This window comes from Thamnophis elegans, chromosome 5 (assembly GCF_009769535.1).
Source record: "Thamnophis elegans isolate rThaEle1 chromosome 5, rThaEle1.pri, whole genome shotgun sequence".
In the NCBI taxonomy this organism is placed as follows: Eukaryota; Metazoa; Chordata; class Lepidosauria; order Squamata; family Colubridae; genus Thamnophis; species Thamnophis elegans.
In genome coordinates this window covers 59,876,685-59,889,128 of record NC_045545.1, presented here as the reverse complement: position 1 = coordinate 59,889,128, position 12,444 = coordinate 59,876,685, and the positions used below count along the sequence as shown (strand labels likewise).

Sequence of the window (12,444 nt, the reverse complement as noted above, 5' to 3'; positions counted from 1 at the left end):
TATTATGTAAGAAATATGAAATATAGATATAATAAATGAATGAAAAGGCTTATCGGCGTCTAATGTATTTCAAATCTGGACATAGTTGAAAGCCTCAGAGGCAATGTGTGCAGAAGGAGTTAAAAGAATTAGGCCTGTTCTAAAAGGGAGACAGAATAGAGAGCATAATCGAGACAGATGTGATGACTAGTCAACAAGGCTGAATAAAACATGGGACTGTTGTCTAGGAATGCTAGAGGGCTGCAGGCCAAAAGTGTGAACTGAAATACCTGGTCCTAGAAGACAGCACAGATATCTGAAATCTGGTAGAAATCTAGGAAAGACCGGGAAAGGGGTAGTGAGAGGTGCTGCACCTCTCACTACCCCTTTCGTAAAAGAGAACATTTAACAGAGTTGTCTTGACATTCATAAAGGGGCAGATCATTGGACACAATCACTTAAAATAAAAAATATCAGGTCATAAAAGGAATATTGATATGGGTGATGTGCTACCACACCCTAACCAGGATGCCCACAGAGATACAGAATTAGAGAAAAAAATCAGAGGCATCCCCAAAAATAATTGTTATAATAATGGAAGTTTTAAATTATCTGCACATTGACTGGGTGAATGTCTGCACAAAGCATGACAGGAAGGTAAAATTATTCTATATGGTCTTCAAAACTTGGTGTAAGAATATACATAGTTGATTGAAAATGTTGACCATACTGCAATAAAATTTAATGTTCAAAAAAGTGATAACCAACATAACAATTTCCACAGTCATTTTTCACCTCAAAAAGGCAATTTCTCAAAATTGAGAAGACTGATGAAAATAAAATTCAAATGAAAATCCAAAAAGCTCCTTTCATAAAGTTTAGCTCTTGTTTAAAACCACAGGATAAATAATACAAAGAATGTATTCCTAAAATTAGGAAAATGGCCCTCAAGTCCAAGAAGAGGCTTTCCTGATTGACTAATACTGTAAAGGAATCTATTAAGGTCAGGAAAGATTTTAGAAAGTACAAAACCGATTCCCAATAAAAGAAACAAAGAGGAGCACAAATTCTGTCAAAAGAAATGCAGAGAGACAGTGAAGAGCACCTGGCCTAAACTGTGAAAATTGTAATAGAAAATGAGAGATCCTTGGGGGCTGAGTTTTGTTGCTTTCTTGAAGACGCTTCATTGCCCCAAAATAGGTAACATTATTAGTGATAGTGTATTCACAATGCATTTCAACCCTGAGCTAGAAATATTCTCTTTTATTAATAATAGAAAATTCTTCAAATACATTAAAGTCAAGGTAGGGTAAGAAGAGAAAATTGCCCAGAAGACAATTATTTGCTTCTATCTTCAAGCAGAAAAAATAGGGAAGATCCCCCAGCCCATTCTCAGGAAGGGAATTAGATGAACTGAACCATATTGTGGCAATAAGAAAAGAACTTCTAAGCCTTATTGAAAACTTCTGCATCAACAAATTACTAGCCCTGATGATAACTCTTCAATCCAAGGGTTAAGAAACTTGAAACCGAGATTGTGCATCTTCAACTAAAATATACAAACCGTGTTTACACTCAGCCTCTATAGTTGAAGACTGGAAAGTTGCCAATGTAACTTCAATTTTTTTAAAAAGGCCTATAGGGAGATCAAGAAATTACAAGTCTATCGACTCAATATCCATTTCAGGGAGGACAGTGGAAATTACCATTAAATATAAAATTACCAAACATTTGGAGACACAATCCAAAATAGCTTCACTAAGTCTTAGAACTGGTACTTTGTATTGAACTGGAATTGGGTGTGTTGCGTGAAATAAGATTCTGATTATTTAGATAACCTGCTTATTTTATTTGGAAAACTCATGTTTATCAGAAAGATTCAGCTCTAATTATGCAACTCTATTTAACTGTACCAGACTTGAGAACTGTATTGAAACTTTGAGACAATCAATCTGAGTGATTGTTGTATGCATACTTTTCCTTACTGTAATAATTGTATCCACTGGGGACAAAAATTTTGGGAGGGAAAGAATTTAAGTTCTATGTCCTCCCCTAACAGAGAACTCTAAAATAAATAGAACGTTATTGAAAATGCACTTTTATAATATTAATAAGAACAGAATATTTTATCTTCTTACCTGATACTCATTTTCTGCCTGTTCTATGATTTTAATAAATTCTTTTGCTGTTTGAACATCATTCTACAAAAAGAATGCAAACATCACACTGTATGATTCTTTAGTATTTTTAAATGTTTTATAAGTTCAATTTTATGGCATAATGAATATATATTCCTAAACTTTGAACTGAACTTGGTGCCTCATATCTTAGGTTTTAGATGAAAATTTAGTTTGGACTGCATAGTCATTCATCATTATTAAATAATAGATTTGTATTTGATAAATGTCTAGATCAGGGGTTCCCAACTTGGGGTGTTGCACCTCCAGGGGGTGTGAGACGATATTCCAGGGGGTGCAAAAACTTGGGCTAAGAAGTTTCAAAATTATAGTGCATATGCATAATTATATGCATATAATTATTATTATTTTGTAATGGGTGCAAGAATATATCAGAAGGGTTCTAGGGGCGTGGGGTATAGAAAATGTTGGGAATCTTTGGTCTAGATGAAAATCAATTTTGCCAATTTCTCACAGAATAACTATTGATTTATAAATCTAGTTTTTCCTCCTCCAAAATTGCCCTACTTCAGGGATCTGTAGGAGCAAAGAAAGATAGGAAGGAAATGTTGTATAAACTGATATCAATTGATTTTGTGGATGTAAGCCCATTTCTGGGTTTTGTTATTTTACATTTTCTTCAAGAGTTGAAGACAACTTAAATGAAGATATTTTATCACTTTAATTATATAATAACACATCAGGTTGTATTGTAATCAGTGACTGTATGACCTCTGTAGATGTCATATGCTAAATAAAATAAAAATCACATCAGGCGATTCTGACTGGGCAACAGGAATACAGTTGGTTTCCATGGGTAAAGATAATTTCGCTTTGAATTTGATTTCTTTCAATCCAGTAATAGCTAATACCTTAACCAGTGTGCCACACCTTGACTCATCCTTTCACACAATAATCACCAGCAATTCACTATCAAATGATCAAGTATACCTTAATTAACATGTTTCTGGCTGGAAAACCAACAGCTGGAAAACCAAGAGTTTTTGATTACAGGTAGTCCTTGACTTATGACCATAATTGAGCCGCAAATTTCTACTGCTAAGCAAGGCAATTGCTAGTGAATCACATCCCACTTAATGACCTTTTTTGCTATGGTTGTTAAGTGAATCACTACAGATAAGTGAATTCTGCAGTTGTTAAGCAAATCTGGCTTTCCAAGAAGGTTGCAAATAACAAGCCCAGGATCCTGGGATGCTGCAACCATTGTAAATGCATGCCAGTCTCAAGCACTTAAGTTTGTTCACGTGAGTATGGGGATGCTGCAATGGTCATAAGTGTGAAAACTGATCATAAGTCACTTTTTTTAGTGCTGTTATAACTGAATTGCCATTAAATAAGTGGTTGTAAGTTGAGGACTATCTGTATACAGTATTCTTCAAAAGATAGAACATAAACAAAAGTTTAATTCTCCAAAGGAGAGAAAAGTCACTTCTGAAATGCAGAAATTACTTTACATTCTGGACTAAAGTACATTCTGCACAGCATTTTCTCCCTAAGCAAAATGCTATCCACTACTGAATAACTTTGAAAGGATAATTGCATGTAATAAAGACAGCAAAATAATGATATATTAAGTAAATTTCCTCACTTACCAAAACTGCTACAGACTCCTGTATGTCTTTGTGGCTAACCAGCTGCACATTACCATCTTCATAATAATGCACCTATATTAAAATGAAACCATTGAGGATTTAAATGCCTTGTACTAAATATTGTACAGGGACAAAGCCTTCCTTCCTTCCTAATTTAAAGAGAAAAACCTTTTCCTTGATACTTCTGATCATGTTTTGACGAAGCTAAATGGCCTTGTTTCAAGCCATGCATACCACTGATACAGGATATTTTTACTTATAAAAATAATAGGAGAAAGGGAAAGGCAGAGGAAGAATGGGAGGGAATGTAAGAGTAGGAAAGAGGGGAGGAATCGGAAGAAGGGGGGAAGGTTAAAGGGGAGGAAGAGTAAGGAGAGAAGGGAAAGGAGAGGTGGAAAGAAGGAAGGAGAGAAGAAAGAGAAGAAAGCGGGGTAGGAAGGAGGGAGGGAAGCAGGGAGGGAAGCAAGGAGGGAAGGAGGGAGGGAAGGAAGGAGAGAAGGAGAGAAGAAAGGAAGGAAGGAAGGAGGGAAGAAAGGAGGGAATCTAAGAGAAAAGAAAGAAAGGAAGGAGGGAAGGAAGGAGGGAATGTATGAGAGAAAGAAGGGGGGAAGGAGAGAGGAAAGGGAGGGTGAAGGGAAGGAGAAAAGGGGAAAAGAAAGGAGGGATGGAAGGAGGGAAGGAGAGAAGGAGGGAGGGAAGGAAGGGGAGTGGCAGAGAAGAAACGAGGGAAGGAAAGAGGGAGGGAGGGAAGAAGATGCCTAACTTTTGATGTCTATAACGATTTTGTTATTATGGAAATGTCTCGAAACGTAGTCAAATGTAAAGCAAAACAGTGGCGGATGTTGTATTGTCTTTTGCAATCTATTGGCTGTTGTATTTTTCTTTTACTAATAAAAAATAATAATAAAAATAATAATAATACCTTTTAAAAAATGCTCATTAATTGATATTGAATGTACTTTTTAAAAATTGCTCATTATTTATAACTATTCAGTTAAATTGCACACAATAGTTACACAAATCCATATTGAGCAACTTTCTTAATTTATATAAAACACCATTTTATCAATAAGAAAGCACAAATCAAACTTATTTCTCAAGGGTGTTACTATCTTTAAATATATTGGGCCATTTCTAAATAATGCTAGGTAAGCAGTAACACATCTATAGCAGTTAGCAAAGCCTTCTTTTCTCGTCTTTCTTTTCGTTAAATACCCAATTTCAGAAAGTTGTCATATAATTTTCTATTTGAGAGAATCAAGTTTTGGAAGGAGTTTGTTCATACAGTTTCTGTATAGCTTAACAAACCTGGATCTTGAGCACTGCAATCACTTGAGCTGTAGGTGGAGTGATAGTAAATTTCCATTCTGATCTCCAGCGTCCATTCCTACAAAAAAACCAGAAGCTATATTATTTATAGGACTGGGGGAATGGGTTGAAATTTATTCCCTATAAATGGTTATCAGATTACTAAAATGCCATTCCTTTCAATGTAGTGTTTCCTAGAGTTTACACATTTACTGTAGCAAGCTCTTTGCCATTAAATGGCATAAATAGGGTTGAAAAAAATCATTTTAAATACCTCCCAAAGTGATGAGATTTGGTGAAGTCATAAGTTTATGGCTATTTTTCAAATTGTATTATCTATTCAGGAACCAGAAAATGTGTCACAATACCCAGTATAAAAAATATAATCATATAAGAATTATTCAGTTTATATATCCTCTTACAAAGAATTACAGTTCTTTCTATTTATTATAAAACAGACATCAAAGAACAATACATATGTGCTCTTTGGGGATCGTTACTCAGTGATTTAACTGTACCATTTTAATTGTAAATAGACACTAAATGAGGCAGTTGCTAAGTGAAGATTATCTGTATGTAATTTTGCCTCTTAGCAAAGAGAATTTTGACAAGGCAAATACCATTCATTTAGACAGGGATATGCAATCATGGGATTCCATTGCTATTTTTGACTACAACTATCATACTTTATAAACTTCTGTAATATTGACTGAAGCTTTTAGAAGTAACTGTCAAAATTATCTTGGAGGTGCACATTTACCCATCACAAGGTAATGATTTATTGGGCTCAGCAGAGATGAATGTATTCAGCCAATATAATCTTTCTTCTCAATGCAAATTCCAGTTTAAAGGGATCAGAATTAAATTTACCTCTCCATTTTTTCAGTAATTATAAATGTCCATCTCTTATTGATATCATTTGCACTTTTATGTGCATATATAGACAGTCTTTGACTTACAATCAACTACCTAGCAACTATCTGAAGTTACAACAGCCCCCCCCCCCCAAGCTATTTACATGCCAGATTCCAAGTTCTGACATTCTCCTACCCATAGTCACGTGACCACATTTTGGGTACTTGGCAACTTACCTGCATTTAGAACTGTTTGCAGCACCCCACAGTTACATAACCATGATTTTATGCCCTTGTCAGAAATCAGTATTTACTGATTTCCAGCAAAAAATACCCCATAGTAAATAATGGGTTTGCTTAATCTCCAGATTTGCTTTACAACGGTCACATCTGTTTAACGGCCACCACAAAAAAATCATAAAATCAGGCATGGTCATGTGACCCACTTTATGCCATGATTGTCATGACTTACAATCTAAATTGCTGATTCAATTATGGTTGTAAACATGTATACAAATTTGTAGATCTGAGACATGCTTACCAAAAGTTTTTGGGTTGAAACTGATGACTCTCAATGCAAGCTATAACTGTTGGCTGTCCATCAATAGTTTTACTATAAACCTATTTTCAAAGAAAAATATTTATAAAATAAATATTTGATAAAAATATTTACATTGACAAAAATATTTACATTGATAAAAAATAAATGCACTGCAAATCCAATTTGTCTTTAGCTTTTATGGAAGATGGGTGGGAAACATTTTCCTGTATCAGCATGGCCCTCACCTGGAAAAAGTTACATGTCTTTGCTCTATGAGGCAATTTATAAATGAATATATATTTTATATATCTAATTCCAACTTTGAAAAAGCAAGCTATTAATAACTGATTCTAACAGTCAAAATAGTTTTTTACAATAATTCAAATAACAATAAAGTTTTAGCATAGGAAGAGTTATATACTTAACAGTACAAAAACCATGTGGATAATGATCTTTCACATAAGCTCTTAATGCATTATCACAGGCATCCCTCCAGGACTTTAGTGATGTATCTATGTCTTCTGGCTGAGGATCGCTTCCTTCCTTCCTCAAATGATCAAATTTAAAGGAAATCTTGTTCCTTGGGTCTAAAAACCGGTTGTTACCAAGGTCACCATGTTCTGTGATTAAGACCTAACAGAAAAAAAAACCCACAACAAATTTGTTGTCTGCTTCATAAACAAACTCTTAAAACAAAATAGAGATTTTATTGTTTTAAAATATCTTAAATTCCACATATTAGTCAAAGAAAGACATAATTTACTGTGATAATCCATGCCAAAATTGCTATTGTTCAAAACAGGATTGCTATTTAAATCCTACTATCTCTGACAGATTAATTTTTATGATCCTGTAAGATTAAAACTTAAAAAGAACTGTAATTCTGAATCAGAAACATCTGTTCAACACAATTTAATTTACATCAAGTAATCAATTCCTGGGATAAATGATTCTTTGCTACTTTGAAAATGAAAAGAACCATCTCAAAGAAATATTATGAAACCAAATTCCTAAACAAATTCAGAACACAGTATCTCTTTCCTTAAGAACTGTAAGAATGGATTTGTTCAATGTTTAATTGTACATTTTTTCAAGGAAAAGATTCATTGAAAGATTGGATTTCTCTTTGAACTTCATTTTATTGTTACTGTTTCTAAATTTAATCATCAGGCCTGAAGAGACTTTAGGATAATGCTGCATCCTACAGCAGTTTGTTCAAAATGCTGCAGCCTTTAAGCATGAGAAACTGCCATAGTATATTACTATCACTATCATGAATACTCAATATACTGAGTATACAAACTAATACTGAGAAAAAGAGATTGTAAAGAGTATTGGAGAGGCAGAAGATACCTAAGCTGAGTTTATAATTACAGAAAAGCACATATCTGTTAGTTCTCTATGTGTTGGTTCTTCAACAATCTTCTATTTCTTAATATCACATGGTGATATACAGTATTAAAAAGAAGGATTCTATCATAACCTGACACAAGTATATAACATCAGCAACATCTTCCGGTTCAGCATTATATAAGTCAAGATATAAATCAAGGTTGGGAACATATGAGAATCATAGCTGCTAGAATTCTTTTAACATCTTTAATAATAGTTCTGTTCAGGATCAGGAGACCATGAAACTGAGACATCTCTGATATATTTTTTCTGAGCAGAGGTTCTACTTGCTTTTGAATATAATCTTTTTTTTCTGGCTTCTCTCGCCATACCAAATTTGGTCCTATTTTGTTTTGGTTTGAGAGAGTTATTCTAATGATTGAGTCTATAGCCATTAGTTCTATCCAACATTTTGTTGGCTTAAAAACATAAAAAAGTACAGGGACCAGCAAATAAAACTCATTTGATATATAAGTGTTAACTTTCTATACATATTTATATAGAAAGATTTTACTAATTATTCCCAAAATTCAATAAACAAACACTACAGTAGATGACAAGAATAATTATAATTTACCTGATCATCATATCCTTCTATCTTCACTGGAGTGAACTGATCCATGTTATACTGTGCAAATGCGCTATCAGAAACAGATAAGTAAGTATTAGCTTCTGATTCTATAGAAAAATAGGCAGATAACCCTACACTCTTTAAAGTATTTATAAAACTATGGTCTTGAATTAATATTTTGCTATTATAGGAAAAAAATGACATTAAAACTTTAGGTTTACATCAACAGAACAATTTCAGAAACAATTATACTTTCATGGTACTTACTGGGCTGCCCCTTCCCTGAGAAGATTGTCATTGTTGAGCAGCAAACGAACATCTAGAGAAGAAAATATTCACATAGGTTAGCAAAAATATTATGGCCTTGAAGCAATGTCAACTGGCACTCAGATTCATGTGAGTAAAAAGTTGCTTAGCTATTTTGTTCTCAACAGGAACTACTGTTCTTGGTAGGAACTGATAAGGTTTTCTTAGAAACATATGAAAACTAAACACATTTTATAAATATATAAAAGAGTATTAAAAGAAAATACTGTAGACTTTACATATGAAAACTATTGCCTCCTCATAGAATGTTTTTATGATTCATATATACTTTGTGAAGATTATATTTCTTGTCACTGAAATCTGCTCTGAAAGTTAGATTTTTAAAGAAGACACTAGAATGAATATAAATATGTGTATGATACAATGGATTCATTTTTAAATAGAATTGAACTTTAAAAAGTTAAAAACTATTAATACTCTACCTATTGTTTCACAAAATTTAATGTTTTTTTATTCCACATAGTGAACATGCAAGAGGCCTGGTGTCCTGATGTGAGATTTTGAATTTTTATAAATGATTCCAAAAAAATTCTGATAAATACTTACAGACATATAGAATATTGATGACAGAAGGAATAAAAATTAAAATTACTTTGATAGCTTAGTTTATCTTTATGTGCTGTTGGCAAAAGCTCCCAGTGTACTTTTGCACTGGCGTAACTGAATAATTCAGCCTGCTGTAAGCACATACAGCTTTATCAGTCTTTTCCCAATCAGGCACTAAACTACAGGTTAGGTTTCTGTCTCAGCAGTTTTTTATGCCTTGCCAGAAAAACAGGTCACTTTGAAAAAGTGCACAAGAAAGCCAAAGAATACCAATTGGGTAAAACAGGCTTTGACATCAATTGGGCAAAATGGCACAACCCTGAATAAAATTTCTTTCAGCTTAATACCATCCATGATTTCTCAATAATTTTAAAAAAGTTGTGAGGATAAAATTATTGTTACTGTGAGGGATAGAATAAAATATGACTTCATGAGATCTTCAGGAAAAAGACATAGTTCAGTAGTAAGAGAAGTTCAGAAATAGAAGGGCATTAGAAATGTGTTTACTTAATATATTTCCATACTGCCTAAAAAAAACACCACAAATATTTTTATAGAAGAAAATCCATATACAGTGAACATATGAAACAGTACCAAATTCAGGAAAATTTCAAATAAAAGAAAACACTGCCAATGAATTTCATGGATTTAAAATATACAATGAGATTCCCAAAATGTTTCCAACTTCTAAATATTAGTATCATTTAGCCTACCAAGAGAAACTAAAAAAGTTTTAAATGATTTGTTATTTTCTATTATTTTAAATCAAATGACTTTCTGGAAACTAGCAAAAACAGGGCTTTCTAGATGATTCGTTTGTAGAGTAAATACTTTTTTTATTACTCTAATGTATTATTACTGACATTGTGCCCTTGCTTTAATATTGTTTTATTATTTTAAACAACTAGGAGTCAATGCAGATTACATCGAATATAAATAATAAAAACAAAATAAAGGCTGTAAATGTTTACTAACAATAATACAGAGAAAAACATCAATAACCTTTTGTTCTTTTACTTACCATTAAACACTTCATTGAATTCCCCTGGGGGTGCATGGGTGATAAATTTTGCAGCAATACGAACCTATAGAGAAAATCATGTGAGCTTAGTAAATCAAAATTTACTGTACTTTTTAAAGTGGTATTTAGTTTTAATTGTAAAACAGAGAGTAATAACATACAAAACCAAAAAGTAAAGTATGCTCCTGTAGCCTATGGAAAATCCTCACCTTTTCCACCCTTGAAATCCTAAATCTCTTGTTTTCCTCTCTTCTATAACATGCCTCATCAAAGTATCAACTGGAATATTATTAGATAAGAGAAACTGATGTATTCTAATTTATTGATTAAACCTTTAATAGTCATATGTATGAATAAAGCATTTCATCTGTCCACAAAAGTATAGTTTTATATATGCTACTGAAATACCCTTATATACTTATTACTATTACAGATTCAAAAGCTTTATTGAACAGTTTGGTAGACAAGAATTTCATTAATCTATAAATATTATCATACTTTTCTTTACATCCATAGAAATCAGTTTTTAATATCACCAAAGGTAACACCAAATACCTAACTTCCTCATATAACAATTTATTTTTCTCATGCACACATGAAGCCTCTCAACTAAATGGACACTAGGAATCAATTGTCATATACATCCAGTTAATATTTCAATAATAATTGAAATAATAATTACTTTCAAAATATATTTTACTATGTTGTCTGACTTTCGACAGTACTGAATAATGATACCTTATTCTTAATTTTATAGTACAGAATATCTATAGCCTAAAGCTGCTTTTATTAAGTTACTCAGTGGCTACAAATTGCGATTGATACAGTATAAAATTGAAATTAAACAAAACTTTAAAAAATTGCTATTTGGGGAAGAAAAGCCCTATGCCATAAATTCTGTATACTTTCTAGAACACTGCTCTAAATGATTAAAAGCTCAAGCGCTATAGTATGAGCTTTTATTAGAAATTGCACCTCTAAGCAGTAATCATGACACTTTAAAGCATTGCTACTCAGAGATTAGTCTAATAAATATTAAAAAGCCAATGCAGTAGAAAATGATAGCATAACAATAAACTCCTTAGCTAGTTTTTGTCAGAATATCTGAATATGACAAGGATACAAAACAACATGAAACAATGAAAACCCTCCTTGTAAGATACCATAATGTTGTTTCTTATAATCATGCTCAATATCTGTCTAGTCAGAGAATTATTATCAACACGGTCCTTGAAGATTACGAAGTTTTAAATTGTCCTGTAGTCAATGCTTTCTTGATTTTATCTCACGTGCAAATATAGGAAAAGAATATATTAAAAAATATATTCCATTAGCAAATATTTTTAAGTTCTATTTTTAAAAAAATAGTAATATTGTGCAGGATTGAAGGAAAAATATGTAGTTAAGAAACTGCATGTAAAACCATGAAAATAAGTGAACAGTGCCAGCCTAACATTGTATTTCACTGAATTTTAATATAATTATTATATATTTGTGTCACATTAAAACATAATGGCAAATGGAAAACTCTAGTGACAGTACAGTTGCCCCAAAAATAAGCCCTCCCCGAAAATATTGCAACACAGCCATGAGGTGACCATGCTCACTGTCTCCTGCATCTCAAAAATAATAAGACCTCCCCAAGAATAACGCTAAGCACTTATTTTGGGGGTCAAAAGAAAATAAGACCCCGTCTTAAGTAGTACCTATATTTCACGATCTACTTTTAGCCCTGCAATTAATTATGCCCTGTCATAGTGAATACTATGAAGCACTTTCCTTGGTTTGGTTTGGTTTTTTGGCCACAGATTTAAACCATAGAAACAGATATTGTATGTTTCACTTGAGTTACTACTGATCATTTTTGAATTAAAAATTTCATTTACATATCCATGCATTACTTTCAATAGATCAGACAGCCAGGCTAGATTTAAATTCAGGTAAAATCCAATTTGAATCTCCACAAGTACTTGTTCTAGAAGATATTTCTAAAGGGATATTATTCTAATACATTTTGTAGCTTCCAACAAAGCTTCATCAGTCCAACAAAGTTTGATCAGTTTCCTTTCTCACTCTTCTTGGTACTTTTTATTTTTTTACTAAGCCTTTGTTATC

The 12,444-nt window shown here is 32.7% G+C and overlaps 1 protein-coding gene across 2 annotated transcripts in view; it reads right to left on the bottom strand.

The window, feature by feature from the left end:
- CAPZA1 (capping actin protein of muscle Z-line subunit alpha 1) overlaps positions 1 to 12,444 on the bottom strand; it is a 31,929-nt gene that overhangs the window by 13,029 nt on the left and 6,456 nt on the right. For both annotated transcript variants that reach the window (XM_032217576.1, XM_032217574.1), the window contains exons 2-9: positions 10,330 to 10,393; positions 8,703 to 8,754; positions 8,442 to 8,505; positions 6,899 to 7,105; positions 6,473 to 6,552; positions 5,078 to 5,156; positions 3,770 to 3,841; positions 2,118 to 2,180 (exon numbers count right to left, since the gene is read on the bottom strand). In XM_032217576.1, the coding sequence (XP_032073467.1) occupies positions 2,118 to 2,180; positions 3,770 to 3,841; positions 5,078 to 5,156; positions 6,473 to 6,552; positions 6,899 to 7,105; positions 8,442 to 8,505; positions 8,703 to 8,754; positions 10,330 to 10,393 (681 nt within the window). The remainder of the gene's footprint in view (positions 1 to 2,117; positions 2,181 to 3,769; positions 3,842 to 5,077; positions 5,157 to 6,472; positions 6,553 to 6,898; positions 7,106 to 8,441; positions 8,506 to 8,702; positions 8,755 to 10,329; positions 10,394 to 12,444) is intronic.